This window comes from Bubalus kerabau, chromosome 4 (assembly GCF_029407905.1).
Source record: "Bubalus kerabau isolate K-KA32 ecotype Philippines breed swamp buffalo chromosome 4, PCC_UOA_SB_1v2, whole genome shotgun sequence".
Lineage (NCBI taxonomy): Eukaryota > Metazoa > Chordata > Mammalia > Artiodactyla > Bovidae > Bubalus > Bubalus kerabau.
This window is the reverse complement of record NC_073627.1, coordinates 150,517,829-150,536,378: the sequence shown is the minus strand read 5'-3', so window position 1 is coordinate 150,536,378 and position 18,550 is coordinate 150,517,829. Positions and strand designations below refer to the sequence as shown.

The window sequence follows — 18,550 nt, the reverse complement described above, 5'->3', positions numbered from 1 at the left end:
AGAACTACAAAACTTCCATTCTAACTACAAAATTAACTAAAGTTCTTTAATACAGATCTCAAAAACCAGATGACCTGGATTATAAACAATTGACAGAAAAAGTTATTAGCATACTACATTATAATGCTAAGTTTATTTATTATGCTAAATGCAGGGTGCAACTGAGTTTATAACATCTGAAATTTAGGGGAAAAAAAGAAGTAGCTCTGTGCATTTATATGTGTAAATACAAAGTGTTAACAGTAAGAAAAGTATGGATTTTCACTTTACTTCATACACTTCTGAATTGTTTAAAATACAACAAAATGCATGACAAATTTACTAGTAAAAAGGTTAAAAAGCAATACATTAACAGAAAACTAAATTCCGTTTCTCACTAAAAGATAATACATATTTTCACTTGTTAAAAAATAAAGCTTAGCCTGTCCAATTTTTTTATTACTATGATATTTATCTAAATAGATTTAAGAGAAAAATAGAACATATACAAAATATACAATATATCTCAAGTCTCACTCACTGTTTAAATAGGCTCATATATGTACTTGCCTATCAAGAAATCTTGGGATATCCCAACAGCATTTAAAATAATTGTCAATATTATAATAACTTAATTTTCTGATTCTCAAGAGATATTGCTGGACTGAACTTTGCACAGATAAAGGTAAACATTACCTAGCTGCAGAAGTCAAGGCCCCAACAATCAAGTCAGGAATTATTCTCTCAGGACTGGGCTGACAATTTTTATCAAGCATGGAACAAGCCAGTAAAGCCGAGTTGAATACACTGCCAAACACTGGCTGGCGTGGTCGAATCATGCATCTGAAAACTTTTTTTCGGAAACCTTAGGACCACTATTTTATTTTTGGAAAACAGAGGAAACACAGGTGGAATCTTGGAGGCTTTACCACTGAAGCAGTTCAGGTGGGAAACGACTCTTAAGCACCATCCATACACAGATGCAGTCAGGAGTACACCAAGCTTTGCACTGGCCATTCTGGCTAAGCAGGGAATGGGGAACTTTGAATATTCTTGTTGAAAAGGTTAAAACCGCTTTTCTTAAAGCAGCCTGAGTTAATGACAAGTTACACAAGCCATCAACACTACTTGATGTATTGAAAAACCCGTGCGGGATGACTGTTGTAAGCCACCGTAAAGGAGGTGGATGGGTGAAGTGAAGGCACAGAGCTTGGAAGGCGCCGGGGACCCCGCGTCAACCCCCGCCGCGTTGTGCTCGCGGCTCTGACGTCACAGCCCACCCCCGCGGTCACCTAGGCCTTCCCTCCATCACAGAGGCCCTAGCTCCTCACCCCGGCGATCCTTTCACACACCCCGAGTTCTCGCCGCCACCCCCAACGGCCGGGTGCGCCCTCCTCCATTCTCCCTAAGAGGCGCTCCCCTCCCTCCTCCCACGACGCTTCTTTTCGCCTCCCGACGCGAATCTTGCAGAGGTTGGGCTGGAGGATGGAGAAGGTCCCTGCTAGTTTTAGATCTGAGAGCCCTGGGGCAGCGACCCCAGTGTTTGCCCTCATACACCACCCAAGAAATATCCCTCAACTTTGCCCAACTTGTAAAGGCTCAGTCCCACCGTTCAGAAACCCCCTACTCCAAGCCGGCACTCTCCTTCGCTCCCAGAAGGGACTGGGAAAGGCCAGAAGGGGCGTGACACTCCCCCCACGCTGTCCTTTTTCCCACCTTCCTCAGCCACTGGGACCCTTAACTTCGGTCAACTCTTCCCAGCGCCCCCTTCCCTTTCTGGAACAGGTTCCAGCGACCCCAGTCTCGCAGTAGCAGGTCCTGGGGCGGCTGAGGAGGAGTGACCTCCATGACCCCATTCTCCTTCCCCTCCCGCCCACCGCGCCCACCCTGGGACACCCAGGTGCCGGGCTGGGCGCGCGTACCGGGCGGCTGCGGGCCGCCCCCTGGGCTATCTGGCTGTTGCGAGCTGGGGGCCGGGAGGCTCTTGCGCTCCTTCTGGGACTCCCTCCGGCCGCCGCCCGCGCCGGGTCTGTGGCCCGAGGCCCCAGCCGGGCTCCTGCCGCCGCGGTTGCCAGCCCCGGCCGCCGCCGCCGCCGCCTCGTCGCGCCTCTTGCGCTGCAGCTGCTGCTGGCGCCGGCGTTCGGCCTCGCGCAGGATGTCGAACGGGTCAGACTCATCGTCTAGCAGCTGGTGGAAGCGGTTGGCCACGACGCAGCCGAAACTCTCCTGCATCGCGGCGCCTGCGGCAGCCGCAGCCACAGGACTTCCCAGAGCGCCCTTCATGCCGCCGCGGCCACTGCGGGCCCGCCGCGGGCAGCCCACGCGAGCGAGTCTCAGCGAAGCCGGCGATGAGGACCCATCCTACCCGCAGCTACTGCCCTCCCAGCCCTGCCCTGCCCAGTCCCGTCCCTCCCAGCGACCGCCCCCGCACCGCGGCCGCCGCTGCCCGCCTAGCTGCTTCCCACCAGCCAATCAGCGCACGAGGGCACGCCCCCTTTCCTAGCCGGCACGCCTGGAAGCCCAATCAGAGACCGGCTGCTGTCACGTCAGGCGACCTCTATGCCCCGCCCCACGACTCAGCAGGGAGGGGCTGGACCCAAGGGGCGGAGCTGCTGGGAGGAGCAACGAATCTTGTGGTCCAGGCTGCTGGGCCATGCTGGTGGGTCACGGCCCTCATTTGTGTTTTCTCTGAGACTCGGTCCACATTTATCATCGTCCACTCTTCTTTGAAGTGTATATATTGATTAGAAAACTATATAATGTATACTTACTATGTGAAGGTGTTATGTTGTAGGAGATACTAGCTCCCTGTTTCGGAAGATCTTAGTCTTAAGGCAGAAAAGTGCCCTAAAGGAAAAGCACAGACTTCTCTATGACCTACTTAAGAAGCTTGGAGAGGCTTTCCCATGGGAATGACGGTTAAGCTGAGATATGAAGGATAACAAGGGCCAGGAGTAATGGCAAGTGCACAAGTCTGAGGTGGGGTGGAAAGCTCAAAGAAAACCAGTTAAATGAATTGCTAAGAGTTGGGGAGTTGGCATCACTGATGCGATGGACATGAGTTTGAGTAGGCTCCGGGAGTTGGTGATAGACAGGGAAGCCTGGCATGCTGAAGTCCGTGGGGTCGCAAAGAATCGGACACGACTGAGCGACTGAACTGACTGAAGAGTTGCTGCTGCTGCTGCTAAGTATCTTCAGTCATGTCCGACTCTGTGCGACCCCATAGACAGCAGCCCACCAGGCTCCTCTGCCCCGGGATTCTCCAGGCAAAAACACTGGAGTGGGCTGCCATTTCCTTCTCCAATGCATGCATGCATGCATGCTAAGTCGCTTCAGTCGTGTCCAACTCTGTGCAACCCCATGTAGAGCAGACCACCAGGCTCCCCTGTCCACGGGATTATCTAGGCAAGAATACTGGAGAGGGTTGCCATTTCCTTCTCCAGACTGAAGAGTTGGGGAAGGGCCTTATTTTGGTCTTTATTCCAGGAGCAGCGGGAAGCAAATTTTAAGCATGAGCATGTGTTTAAAAAGGCCACCTTAGCTATAATGTGGAGAACTATGTTGGTGGGAGGTCAAATTCGATGCAGGGAAACCAAGCTGAAGATTCCTGCAGAGCTACAGGGAAAAGGTGATGATAGTGACTTGGAGTAGGATACTGTCAGTGGAGGTGAAAAGAGTAGTAGTAGATCCAAGAGCTATTTTGGAGGTTATATCAACAGGACTCAATGATGCACCAGACACAGCTGGTAAGGAAAAAGAATATGATGACTCCTGTTTTTCTGGCTCTTACAACTGGAATGGTGGTGCTATTCACAAAGCATTAGAAGAGACCACTTTGATGAGACTCATAAGTTCAGTCTTGGACATGTTGAGATTTAAGGTTTTTGTTTTGTTTGTTTGGTTGGTTGTTTTATTCAGTTGAGGCCTTGAAGTTCAGAGGAGAACATGAATTGGACTTTCTCCAGGAATTCTTGCTTAGGCACTCATGGAGACACTTTTATACATCCCCTATATTACAACTCTTCCTTTCTCTCTTACATTTTCCCAGAAGTGTGTTTTGTTGGTGCATCAGGTAGCTGTTTGACCCATTGGGGAACTGGGCCCTTTTCCAGCCTCAAATTTGATTAATCTTAAATCACTCTTTGTACTGCCATTCCCCTACCATGGTTGCTGTAGGAATAGGCTTTTGGTGCAAATCTGGCAGAACAGACCTGGGGAAGTATTCTGGAGAATTTCTTAGAGGGAACTTTTTTTTTTTTGATGGGATCTTCCATCTTTCCACTTCTGTACTTTGGTCCTTGTTGTGTAGGAGGACATGATCCCTCGAGTTGCTTATCCTTATTGTGACTATGAAGATGATGAAGATGGCAGACCAGAAGGATAGAGAAAACCTAGTTCCTTGATGCTGTGGAGCTGCTGACTTATCACAATCAGGAAACTTCCTACCTCAGACTTAGGTAAGGCAGTAAATGGGCTTCCCTGGTGGCTCAGATGGTAAAGAATCTACCTGCAGTGCAGGAGACCTGGGTTCGATCCCTGGGTTGGAAAGATCCCTGGGAGGTGGGCATGGCAGCCCACTCCAGTATTCTTGCCTGGAGAATTCCCATGGACTGAGGAGCCTAGCAGGCTACAGTCCATGGGATCACAAAGAGTCAGACATGACTGAGCGACTAAGTACACACACACAAGGCAATAAATGGTCTTTATTCTAAGAGCTGCTGCTGCTGCTGCTAAGTTGCTTCAGTTGTGTCTGACTCTGTGTGATCCCAGAGACGGCAGCCCACCAGGCTCCCCCGTCCCTGGGATTCTCCAGGCAAGAACACTGGAGTGGGTTGCCATTTCCTTCTCCAATGTATGAAAGTGAAAAGTGAAAGTGAAGTCGCTCAGTGGTGTCCAACTCTTCGCGACCCCATGGACTGCAGCCTACCAGGCTCCTCCGTCCATGGGATTTGCCAGGCAAGAGTATTGGAGGCAACCCAAGCTGAAGATTCCTGCAGAGCTACAGGGAAAAGGTGATGATAGTGACTTTGACTAGGATACTTTCAGTGGAGGTGAAGAGAATAGTCTTCACCTTTAAACTAGTCTTAGTTGTACTAGTTTCTTGCATCCAAAAGCATTCCATTATAGCATCTTGCATCTTGCTCAGATGCATCATTACCGGCTTTGACTTCCCTTTAATAGCAAATGGAAAAGGAACCTTTAATCATAACTGCTGCCAGGTCTGTGTTTTACTAACTTACTCAGTTTTCTGTCATTCCTGAGGAGGGCAGGGATGTCTGTCTTATTCATTGTAACTTACATTCCCAGTGCTTAGCATTCTAGGTAGCTGAATAGTAGGTTCTCAGTAAATATTTGTTGAATGAAGATTTTAAGATATCTGGTCTTTTCCTTCTTGGAGTCAACAGAGGCTTATGATCAAAAGCCTATAATTTTTATCCAAAAGAATTGAAAGCAGGTGTTCAAACAAAACCTTCTACCTGAATGTTCATATTAGAGCTTCACAAGAGACAAAAAGTGGAAACAACCAAATGTGCACCCACTGATTCATAGATAAACTAAATGTGCTGCAATGGTTAACATTTGGTCAAAAAAGGAAATGAAGTACTGATACCTGCTACAACATGAATGAATCATGAAAACATTATGAAAAGTGGAAGAAAACAGACACAAAAGATCCCCTATTATATAATTCCATTTATGAAATGTCCAGAATAGGCAAATCCTTAAGAGACAGAAAACAGATAAGGGGTTGGGTGGGAGCAATGAGGAGTGACTGCTTGATGGGCATGAGGTTGCATTTTAGAGTGGCAAACATTTTCTAGGACTAAATAGTGATGGTTGCAAAAAATGTGAATGTATTAAATACCACTGAATTGTAAAATGGCTAAAATAATAAGTTTTATGTTTAGTTTGCCAAAATTTTTAAAGCTTATATTTTGGAGTTAAATCATGGTTTGAATCCTAGCAATGCCACTAATTGACTTTGTAACCCTGGCTATATTCCTTATTATTGTGCCTCAGTTTTCTCATCTGTAAAAAGGAGGCAATAATGGTACCTACTTCAGAGGTTTATTGAGAGAACTGGGTCCAATAATGCATATAAAGTGTTCATCATCATACTTGCCACAGATTACATCCTCAATAAAAGTCATTTGATAGTAATTATGATAACAAAAGAAAAAACCAAAAATGCATGAAATCATATAACTTAGAAAATAAAACATACAAAAAAAGCAGTGAGGTGTGAAGGCTGGTACTACCAGCCTTCTCATAGCAGTTATTTATTGGTACCAGTGGAAATGCAGTGAAGTTTAACTACACACAAAATGTAAACTGCTGTTTTTCAGTAGTTGAGTTATGTCTGACTCTTTGAAACCCCATGGACTGGAGCAAACCAGGCTTCCCTGTCCTTCACTCTCCCAGAGTTTGCTTAAACTCATGTCCATTGAGTCAGTGGTGCTATCCAACCATCTCATCCTCTGCTGTCCCCTTCTCCTGCCTTCAATCTGTCCCACATCAGAGTCTTTTCCAATGAGTCAGTCAGCTCTTCGCATCGGGTGGCCAAAGTATTAGAGCTTCAGCATCAGTCCTTCCAGTGAATATTCAGAGTTCATTTCCTTTAAGATTGACTGGTTTGATCACCTTGCTATCCAAGGAACTCTCAAGAGTCTTCTCCAGCACCACAGTTTGAAAGCTTCAATTCTTTGCTGCTCAGCCTTCTTTATGGACCAACTCTCACATCTGTATCTGACTACTGGAAAAACCATAGCTTGGACTAGATGGACCATTGTTGGCAAAGTGATGTCTCTGTATTTTAACATGCTGTCTAGGTTTGTCATAGCTTTTCTTCCAAGGAGCAAGCATCTTTTAATTTCATGGCTGCAGTCACCATCCTCAGTGACTCTGGAGCCCAAGAAAACACTGTCACTGTTTCCATTTTTTCCCCCCATCTATTTGCCATAAAGTGATGGACCAGATGCCATGATCTTAGTTTTTTGAATGTTGAGTTTTAAGCTATCTTTTTCACTCTCCTATTTCACCTTCATTAAGAGGCTCTTTTGTTCCTCTTCACTTTGTTCCAGTAGGGTGGTGTCATCTGCTTATCTGAGGTTACTGATATTTCTCCCAGCAATCTTGATTCCAGCTCGAGCTTCATCCAGCCTGGGCATTTTGTATCATGTATTCTGTATATAAATTAAATAAGGGTGACAGTATACAGCCTTGATGTATGTACTCCTTTCCCAATTTGAAACCAGTCTGTTGTTCCATGTCTGGTTCTAACTGTTGCTTCTTGACCTGCACACAGGTTTCTCAGGAGGCAGGTAAGGTGGTCTGGTATTCCCAATTTTAAAGAATTTTCCACAGTTTATTGTGATCCACACATGCAAAAGCTATAGCATAGTCAATGAAACAGATGTCTTTCTGGAATTCTCTTGCTTTTTCTATGATCCAGTGGATATTGGCAATTTGATTTCTGGTTCCCCCTTTGGTTCCTTTTCTAAATCCAGCTTTACATCTGGAAGTTCTCAGTTCACATACTGTTGAAGCCTAGCTTGAAGGATTTTGAGCATTACCTTGCTAGCATGTGAAATGAGCACAATTATGCAGTAGTTTGAACATTCTTTGGCATTGCCTTTCTTTGGGATTGGAATGAAGACTGACCTTTTCCAGTCCTGTGGCCACTACTGAGTTTTCCAAATTAGCTGGCATATTAAGTGCAGCAACACTTCAATAGCATCATCTTTTAGGATTTGAAATAGCTCAGCCAGAATTCCATCACCTCCACTAACTTTGTTCATAGTAATGCTTCCTACTGCTGCTACTACTGCTAAGTCGCTTCAGTTGTGTCCGACTCTGTGCGACCCCATAGACGGCAGCCCACCAGGCTCCCCCGTCCCTGGGATTCTCCAGGCAAGAACACTGGAGTGGGTTGCCATTTCCTTCTCCAATGCATGAGAGTGAAAAGTGAAAGTGAAGTCGCTCAGTCATGTCCGACTCTTCGAGACCCCATGGACTGCAGCCTACCAGGCTCCTCCGTCCATGGGATTTTCTACTTCACATTCCAGGATGTCTAGCTCTAGGTGAGTAATCATATCATTGTGGCTATCCAGGTCATTAAGACCTTTTCTGTACAGTTCTTGTGTGTATTCTTGCCACCTCTTCTTAATCTCTTCTGCTTGTTAAGTCCTTACTGTTTCTATCCTTTATCATGTCCATTTGCATGAAATGTTCCCTTGTTATCCCCAATTTTTTTGAAGAGATCTTTAGTCTTTCCCATTCTATTGTTTTCCTCTATTTCTTTGCATTGTTTGTTCACTTAAGAAGGCCTTCTTTTCTTTCCTTGCTATTTTCTAGAACTCTGCATTCAGTTGGGTGTTATCTTTCCCCTTCTCTCTTGTTTTTTGCTTCTCTTCTTTCTCCAGGTATCTGTGAAGCCTCCTCAGACAACCACTTTTCCTTCTTGCATTTCTTTTTCTTTGGGATGGTTTTGGTCAGGGCCTCCTGTACAATGTTACGAACCTCTGTCCATAGTTCTTCAGGCACTCTGTCTATCAGATCTAATCCCTTGAATTTATTTGTCACTTCCATTGTATAATCATAAGGGATTTGATTTAGATCATACCTGAATGACCTAATGGTTTTCTCTACTTTCTTCAATTTAAGTCTGAATTTTGCAATAAGGAATTCATGATCTGAGCCACAGTCAGCTCCAGGTCTTGTTTTTGCTGACTGTATAGAGCTTCTCCATCTTTGGCTGCAAAACATATAATCAGTCTGATTTTGGCATTGACCATCTGGTGATGTCCATGTGTAGAATCATCTCTAGTGTTCTTGGAAGAGGGTGTTTGCTATGACCAAATAAAACACACTAAAATCTTCCAGATTGACTTAAGATTCACAGAAAGATCAGAGAATTTAAAAGCATGTATCTTTATTACCTTTGACTATATGGGTGAGAGGTCTGCCTGCAATACGGGAGACCTGGGTCCTATCCCTAGATCAGGAAGATCCCCTGGAGAAAGAAATGGCATCCCACTCCAGTATTCTTACCTGGAGAATCCCATGGAGGGAGGAGCCTGGTAAGCTACTGTCCACGGGGTAGCAAAGAGTCAGACACGACTAAGCGACTTCACTTTCTTTTCACTTTTCACATGCAGAGAGAAACACTTGGGTGTGGGCCAAGAAGGAGGCACCAGTGAGGCTGTAAAGGGTGTGAGTTTTTGTGAATCATTGAAGAGTTACACTCCACACACTCTGTTTTGCCACTGGATTGTTGCTCCCTCTTTGCTTACTTTTCTCCTCTGTAAAAGTAGGATAATTAAATTGATCCTGTGTTCCTCATATGGGAGGATAAAACCAAAGAAGTAAATTTTAAAAGGTTGAAAAATTATATTATTTTATAATGGTTTCTACTTGAATAATATATGCAAGAACAAAAATATGTTTCCTGACTCTAGGAGTATCTCATCTGTCTTTTGTGTCAGTTGAGTTGATTGTGGTAATATCAGTGAAATCATAGTTTCTGCCTTAGTTGTTACCAAATATAAGTGGGTTCAAATTCAGTTTGCCACAGCAAATGAATAAAGCAAGTACACAGTTTCAAAGTTAGGGGTTGAAAGTGAAAAGTGAAAGTGAAAGTCACTCAGTCATGTCCAGCTCTTTGCGACCCCACAGACTGTACAGTCCATGGAATTCCCAGGCCAGAATACTGGAGTGGGTAACCTTTCCCTTCTTCAGGGGATCTTCCCAGCCCAGGAATCAAACCAGGGTCTCCTCCATTGCAGGCTTTTACCAACTGAGCTATTAGGGAAGCCCAAGTTAGGGGTTATAGAATCATAAATCATTAAGAATCAGGATGCTGAGGTTAGCATGTTGAAGTTCGACAGAAAACACCAAAATTCTGTAAAGCAATTATCCTTCAATTAAAAAATAAAAAGAATCAGGATGCTGCAGGAGAACGCCGAGCTAACCAAAATCTATTAATGATGACCAGAAACAGAATACCAACAAATATTTGTATTCTTAGTGTCACTGAGGTTCTTTCCAGTTTTCTTATGACAATATGTTACTGGCTACCACAGTGCTTTATATTCTCAGGCACTCATGTCAAAAGACATGTTTTTTATTCTCTGTCCTACTATTAAAACGTTGGTCTTGGTTGTAATTTTAATCAGGTCTGAATTTGGACAGGTCCAAAATAATTTGGAATTTAGAACTTCTAGGTTCCACATTTATTCAGGATCCTTACAGTTGTGAGCAACAGAAATCCTATAATTAAAACAAAGGAATTTGTTGGCTCAAGAAAAAAGTCCAAGAGTCTATCAGGCATAGCTGTGGCACTGACAAACCATACTAGGACTTGACCTCTCGTTCCGCCACTTGCCATCTCTTTGCTATATTTTCTTCTATATTTACCTCCCTTTGATCTGTTTCATTCTGTAGATAGTCCCATTAGTGGCATTTTAAAATCCTTATAGTTATAAGCCAAGCTAGAAAGGAAAGCGGAGAAGGCAATGGCACCCCATTCCAGCACTCTTGCCTGGAAAATCCCATGAATGGAGAAGCCTGGTGGGCTGCAGTCCATGGGGTCTCGAAGAGTCAGACACGACTGAACGACTTCCCTTTCACTTTTCACTTTCCTGCATTCGAGAAGGAAATGGCAACCCACTCCAGTGTTCTTGCTTGGAGAATCCCAGGGACGGGGGAGCCTGGTGGGCTGCCGTCTATGGGGTCGCACAGAGTTGGACACGACTGAAGCGACTTAGCAGCAGCAGCAGCAGCAGAAAGGAAAGGGCCTAGTTCACCAGGTCAAGCTGGAGTTAGCCCCCTCAACTGAAGCTGAGTGAACGAAGTGGATCCCCAAGGAAAATGTTTCCAATACCAGCAGATAGGAATGGATGGCTGGGCAGACAACAAACAGAATTACCCACAAGTGACGATTAGCATGAACATGTTACTGGCACCCCTCTTGCGGTATTGGATTGTTTTACTTTGTATTATAATTCTTATTCTTATTTGTCCTCCCTAAGGCAAGGAATCGTATATAATTCATTTTTCTGTCCTCTCCTTCCCTTCTTTATGGCCTCATCCTCAGTGCTTGCGAAAGTGCTTTTTATCCATGAAATATTTGTTGTGTGAGTTTGTTCTTTGCATGTATGTGCTCCTGAAAATTTTGCATGTGTTAAAAGTGAAGTAAAAATGCAACAAACTAATTAATGTGTGCAAGTTAATTAATACATTCACATGATTAAATGGATGTGACAATGTTTCTTTTATCTGTAAGATTCATTATTCCACACATTTGCTAATAATCATAGTTGAATTTTATATAGGGCTTCAGTCAGTCAGTTCAGTTGCTCAGTCATGTCCGACTCTTTGCGACCCCATGAACCGCAGCACGCCAGGCCTCCCTGTCCATCACCAACTCCCAGAGTTTCCTCAAACTCATGTCTATCAGGTTAGTGATGCCATCCAGCCATTTCATCCTCTGTCGTCCCCTTCTCCTGACCCCAATCCCTCCCAGCATCAGGGTCTTTTCCAATGAGTCAACTCTTTGCATGAGGTAGCCAAAGTATTGGAGTTTCAGCTTTAGCATCAGTCCTTCCAATGAACACCCAGGACTGATCTCCCTTAGAACAGACTGGTTGGATCTCCTTGCAGTCCAAGGGACTCTCAAGAGTCTTCTCCAACACCACAGTTCAAAAGCATCAATTCTTCGGCACTCAGCTTTCTTCACAGTTCAATTCTCACATCCATACACGACCACAGGAAAAACCATAGCCTTGCCTAGACAGACCTTTGTTGGCAAAGTAATGTCTCTGCTTTTGAATATGCTATCTAGGTTGGTCATAACTTTCCTTCCAAGGAGTAAGCGTCTTTTAATTTCATGGCTGCAGTCACCATCTGCAATGATTTTGGAGCCCAGAAAAATAAAGTCTGACACTGTTTCCACTGTTTCCCTATCTATTTGCCATGAAGTGATGGGACCAGATGCCTTGATCTTAATTTTCTGAATCTTGAGCTTTAGGCCAACCTTTTCACTCTCCTCATTCACTTTCATCAAGAGGCTTACTAAATCTTTCTAAATATTTTCTGTTTAATCCTTACAACAACCGGAAGAGGTGAACACTTCTTCTGTCTCCAGGTTACAATGCCATGTATGTATGGCATGTACATTAATTAATGCATGTATTAATTACTATTATTTATTAATGTGTTAATTAATTTCATGAGATTAATGCTTCAGTAAGTGGTAGTTCTGGGATCAGGAATGTGAGTCTATACTCCTAACCATAATGCTTTTTGCTAAACACTGAGCTAACAGCTTAGTTGTGAGTAGGACACGGTTTCACTCCTTCAAGAGCTATGCAAGCTGGGAACAGACATTGTGCATTTAAGGCACAGTTCTCAGAAGAGCCCTAAGAGGAAGCTAAGTGGGGGTCTGTAATTATATCACCAGTAGAATTTTGTGAGGGAGTGCTCACTGAAACATGAGTAGGGAAATGGTATACTTCAGTTCAACTTAGACCCCTAAAAAACATAATTTTGTGAACTGAAAGTTATACTGTGTCCAAGCTGTTTGCATTAACTAAGATGTTGAAATAAGATGCTGCTCTTCTGCTTAGATTATATTTTAGAAATATATTAAAAATAAGCTCTCATCTCACTCTCTAAGGACGATCTGTGAACCAGCAGCTGCAAGTCACTGAGGAGCTTTTTAGAAAGGCACGATCTGAGGCCCACCACAGAGCCACTGAATCTGAATCTGCACTTTACAAGGTCCCGAAGAAATGTCTGTACACAGTAGAATCTGGGAAGTGCTGAGCTAAAGTGAAAATACTTTTGTTCCCCAAACACCCCTGACTTCTTCATGCATCGGTGACCTCACATGCGCTGTTTTGTCTATCTAATCTGCCCAGGGAGACTATTCATCATTCAAGATTTAGCTTTAAATTCTCCTTTCTTTCAAGGTTATTATTTTCCCTACCAGAAAGTTTTGGCCATTCCATTTTCTGTGATTGCATAACACTTTGTACTGGTATGTCTTATAAGTTTTCTATCAGATGATCTAACAAAAGTAAACACACAGAATGATAATGCAGGATGAGAAGGTGTTATAACTGATCTCCAAAGATGGCTCTCAATGAATGACACTTTCCAGTATCATGTATTGTGCAGTTGCCTCCCTCACTGAATCTGGATTGGCTGTGACTAGTAAGAAACAGAGTAAAGTAGAAATGATACTGTGCCAATTCTGGGCTTAGCCTTTAAGAAAAGCTTTGATTTCCTTCTTGAACCTAACTTCCATGGTTTGAGGAAGCCCTAGCAGCCATGTGGAAAAGCCACATGAAGAGGAGAAGCCCTAAAATCACATGGGTATGCTAAGTAGCTTCAGTCATGTCTGACTCTTTGCGACCCTATGAACTGTAACCCAACCAGTCCATGGGATTCTCCAGGCAGGAATACTGGAGTGGGTGGCCATTTCCTCCTTCAGGGGATCTTCCTGACCTAAGGACTGGACCCATGTCTCTTCAGATCAGATCAGTAGCTCAGTAGTGTCCGACTCTTTGCGACCCCATGAATCGCAGCACACCAGGCCTCCCTGTCCCTCACCAACTCTTGGAGTTCACTCAGACTCATGTCCATCGAGGCAGTGATGCCATCCAGCCATCTCATCCTCTGTCGTCCCCTTCTCCTCTTGCCCCCAATCCCTCCCAGCACCAGAGTCTTTTCCAATGAGTCAACTCTTTGCATGAGGTGGCCAAAGCACTGGAGTTTCAGCTTTAGCATCATTCCCTCCAAAGAAATCCCAGGGCTGATCTCCTTCAGAATGGACTGGTTGGATCTCCTTGCAGTCCAAGGGACTCTCAAGAGTCTTCTCCAACACTACAGTTCAAAAGCATCAATTCTTCAGTGCTCAGCCTTCTTCACAGTCCAACTCTCACATCCATACATGACCACAGGAAAAACCATAGCCTTGACTAGATGGACCTTTGTTGGCAAAGTAATGTCTCTTCTTTTGAATATGCTATCTAGGTTGGTCATAACTTTCCTTCCAAGGAGTAAGCGTCTTTTAATTTCATGGCTTTGGATTTTTGGATTTTGGAGCCCAGAAAAATAAAGTCTGACACTGTTTCCACTGTTTCCCCATCTATTTCCCATGAAGTGATGGGACCGGATGCCATGATCTTCGTTTTCTGAATGTTAAGCTTTAAGCCAACTTTTTCACTCTCCACTTTCACTTTCATCAAGAGGCTTTTGAGTTCCTCTTCACTTTCTGCCATAAGGGTGGTGTCATCTGCATATCTGAGGTGATTGATATTTCTCCCAGCAATCTTGATTCCAGCTTGTGTTTCTCCCAGTCCAGCGTTTCTCATGATGTACTCTGCATATAAGTTAAATAAACAGGGTGACAATATACATCTCCTGTATTAGCAGGTGGGTTCTTTACCACTAGTGCCACCAGGGAAGCCCCACAAAACCACATGGGAAAGGAAGGAAACTTAGCCGTTTCTGCATACCAAAAGCTTCCAGATGACTTTAACCCCACCAGCTGCCTGAGATACATCAAGAAAGACCAGCAAGAACTGCCCAATTGAGTTCAGTCAATCCACAGAATCATAAGATAATAACATGGTGGTTGTTTTAGGTCACTGGGTTTTGAGTTTGAAGATCATCAGATTGGGGGTTCAATAACACAAAGATACTAAATTTCCTAGATGTTTCCTTAGCATAGAGAAACTATAAGAGAAAGTATAATAGAGCAAGCAGTGTGCAGCTCTTAGCACACAGTCATTGTTTGCCATTACCCCCCACTCCATTACCAGGTAACAGTTACCTCGAAACCACTAACAGTCTCTCAGCCATTGGCCAGCACCACAGCGGGTCCCTTCTCCAAGCAAGCAACTGTTGGTGGGCCCTTCACCCAACAGCTGGTAGAGTGGTGGTTGTCAGGCAGAGTGAGGTAAGAGGCGAATCCTGCCCTTCTCCCCTGGGGCCTCCAGCTCGCCCAGTCTTGGGCCACCAGGTGAGCTGGGGCCCCAGCAAACAGTCTGGGGACTGTGTTTTGCTGGGCTCTAGAGCCCTGGCCAAGGCTGCCCGCTGGCCAGGCCCAGGCCTTGACGCAGCAGTGAACCTCCCCCCATCTCTGCCTCTGCAACCTAATAGCAGTGTAAGTCTGCCTGGGTCAGTCTGAAGGACATAGCTCCCATGGTTTGAGTGGCCTGAGGAGCCTGAGGGTCAGTTGAGTTGGGCACCTGGCTCCTTCAGTGATGACAGCTGGGCAGAGTCTGGGGACCTGTCCCTGAGGTAGCCGCCAACTGAGATCTGCTTCCTCTTAGCCAGGACCTGGACCTTGGAGGATGAAACCTGAGCCTTGGGACCTTGATTTTTCTTGTCAGAACACAGAATAACATTTGTTTGGTAGAGAGTTACAAGAAGATCGTTACCTGACCGTGACCTGACTTCTAGAAGAAAGGCTCTGACACCAAGAAGTTTGCAACAACTAACCATGCTCCACCACTACCTTTCCTGGAAAAGGGCTTTGTTGAAAGTTTTCAGGGAGTTTGGGGTTTTTAAGGCATGAGTCACCCGTCTCCTTGCAAGGCCCTGCAATAAACCTTTCTCTGTTCCAAACTCCAACATTTCAGTATTGTTTCACTTCACTGTGCATTGGGCACATGGACTTGCGTTTCAGTAACAAAAGTACATAAGCATCCTGAGCAAGAAGTAACACAAAGGGCAGTTCAGCACAACAAACGTCTACATAAAAAGGCATCTCTTCTGATTGTTTCACTGGTCAACTAAATTTCAAGAGCTTCATGATGTGTAGCTTACATAAGCTCTTCAGGTAAAATGCAATATTTTAAAAAACAAGGACTAAAGATAGTGTCTATGTGGTGATCAGATCAGATCAGTCGCTCAGTCGTGTCCGCCTCTTTTCGACCCCATGAATCAGAGCATGCCAGGCCTCCCTGTCCATCACCAACTCCTGGAGTTCACTCAGACTCACGTCCATAGAGTCGGTGATGCCATCCAGCCATCTCATCCTCTGTCGTCCCCTTCTCCTCCTGCCCCCAATCCCGCCCAGCATCAGAGTCTTTTCCAATGAGTCAACTCTTCGCATGAGGTGGCCAAAGTACTGGAGTTTCAGCTTTAGCATCATTCCTTCCAAAGAAATCCCAGGGCTGATCTCCTTCAGAATAGACTGGTTGGATCTCCTTGCAGTCCAAGGGACTCTCAAGAGTCTTCTCCAACACCACAGTTCAAAAGCATCAATTCTATGTGGTGAAGACTTAAAGATAAAAATAGATTAATAAAAAAATTTACTTTTTTCTTTTTTAAAATAATTGACATTGTTTAAGCAACAGAAGCATAGTAGGTTCTACTATTTATTAAAATTTTATTTTAAATATTAATATAAGGCACTTCTCACTGAGTCTCTAATCATGGAGAAAATGTTGAGTTCTGGAGGCCCTTTTTGGATCATTTGGGTATGAGAGATTTAGTGCTCTCTTCTACACATTTAAGAATGTCAGAGAACCTCACACCTGTCAGAATGGCTATCATCAAAAAGAGCACAAACAAATACTGGTGAAGATGTGGAGAAAAGGGAGCCCTTGTACACTGTTGGTGGGAATGTAAATTGGTGTAGCTACTGTGGAAAACAGTATGGAAGTTTCTAAAAAAACTGAAAATAGAATTGCATGATCCATCAAATTCCACTCCTGGGTGTATATATATATATGTATATATATATAAAGAAAACACACTAATTCAAAAAGATACATATATCCTAATATTCATAACAGCATTGTTTATGATTGACAAAATATGAAAGCAGCCTAAGTGTCCATCAACAGAAGAATGAATAAGGAAGATATAGTATATACATATACACAATGGAATAATCAGTTCAGTTCAGTTGTTCAGTCATGTCTGACTCTTTGTGACCCCATGGACTGCAGCACGCCTGGCTTCCCTGTCTATCACCAGCTCCTGGACCTTATTCAAACTCATGTCCATCAAGTCGGGGATGCCATCCAACCATCTCATCTCCTGTTGTCCCCTTCTCCTCGCACCTTCAATCTTTCCCAACATCAAGGTCTTTTCCAATGAGTTAGTTCTTTGCATCAGGTGGCCAAAGTATTGGAGTTTCAGCTTCAGCATCGGTCCTTCCAATGAATATTCAGGACTGATTTCCTTTAGGATGGACAGGTTGGATCTCCTTGCTGTTCAAGGGACTCTCAAGAGTCTTTTCCACCATCACAGTTCAAAAGCATCAATTCTTTGGTGCTCAGCTTTGTTTATAGTCCAACTTTACATCCATACATGACTACTGGAAAGACCATCGCTTTGACTATCCGGACCTTTGTTGGCAAAGTAATGTCTCTGTTTTTAAATATGCTGACTAGTTTGGTCATGGCTTTTCTTCCAAGGAGCAAGTGTCTTTTAATTTCATGGCTGCAGTCACCATCTGCAGTGATTTGGAGCCCCAAAATATAAAGTTTGTCACTGTTTCCATTGTTTCCCCATCTATTTGCCATGAAGTAATGGGACCAGATGCCATGATCTTAGTTTTCTGAATGCTGAGTTTTAAGCCAACTTTTTCACTCTCCTCTTTCACTTTCATCAAGAGGCTCTTTAGTTCTTCTTCACTTTCTGCCATAAGGATGGTCTCATGTGCATATCTGAGGTTATTGATATTTCTCCCGACAATCTTGATTCCAGCTTGTCCTTCATCCAGCCCGGCATTTCACATGATGTGCTTTGCATATAAGTTAAATAAGTAGGGTGACAATATACAGCCTTGACGTACTCCTTTCCCATTGGAACCAGTCTGTTGTTCAATGTCCAATTCTAATTAATGGAATAATATTCAGCCATAAAATTTTGCTGTTTGCAACAACATGGATGGGCTTGGAGGGTATATTCTGCTAAGTGAAATGTTAGAGAAATATAACTACTGTATGGTATCACTTACATGTGGAATCTAAAAAATAAACTAGGAAATGTAACAATAAGGCAATAAACTCATAAACATAGAGAACAAACTAGTGGTTACTAGTGGAGAGAGGAAAGAGGTGAGGGGCAAGATATGGGTAGGGGATCAAGAGATACAATTGTGTATAAAATAAATAAACTACAAGGATGTATTGTACAACACAGAGAATATAGCCAGTATTTTATAGCAACTATAAATAAAATAGAATCTCTAAAAATTGGCTTAAAACTCAACATTCAGAAAACTAAGATCATGGCATCCGGACCCATCACTTCATGGCAAATAGATGGGGAAACAATGGGAACAGTGACAGACTTTATATTTTGGGGCTCCAAAATCACTGCAGGTGGTGACTACAGCCATGAAATTAAAAGACACTTGCTCCTTGGAAGAAAAGTTATGACCAACCTAAACAGCATATTAAAAAGCTGTCCATCTAGACAAAGCTATGGTTTTTCCAGTAGTCATGTACGGATGTGAAAGTTGGACTATAAACAAAGCTGAGCACCAAAGAATTGATGCTTTTGAACTGTGGTGTTGGAGAAGACTCTTGAGAGTCCCTTGGAC

The 18,550-nt window shown here is 43.8% G+C and overlaps 1 protein-coding gene across 2 annotated transcripts in view; it reads right to left on the bottom strand.

Annotated features, from left to right (window-relative positions):
• The window catches only part of HABP4 (hyaluronan binding protein 4), a 35,328-nt gene extending 32,960 nt beyond the window's left edge, over nt 1-2,368 (bottom strand). Inside the window, exon 1 of one of the 2 annotated variants that reach the window (XM_055579014.1) lies at nt 1,902-2,368. In XM_055579014.1, coding sequence (XP_055434989.1) covers nt 1,902-2,262 — 361 coding nt within the window. In that variant the 5' untranslated portion in view covers nt 2,263-2,368. The remainder of the gene's footprint in view (nt 1-1,901) is intronic. The other variant, XM_055579013.1, reaches the window with a different exon arrangement.
• Between the last annotated feature and the right edge of the window lie 16,182 nt (nt 2,369-18,550).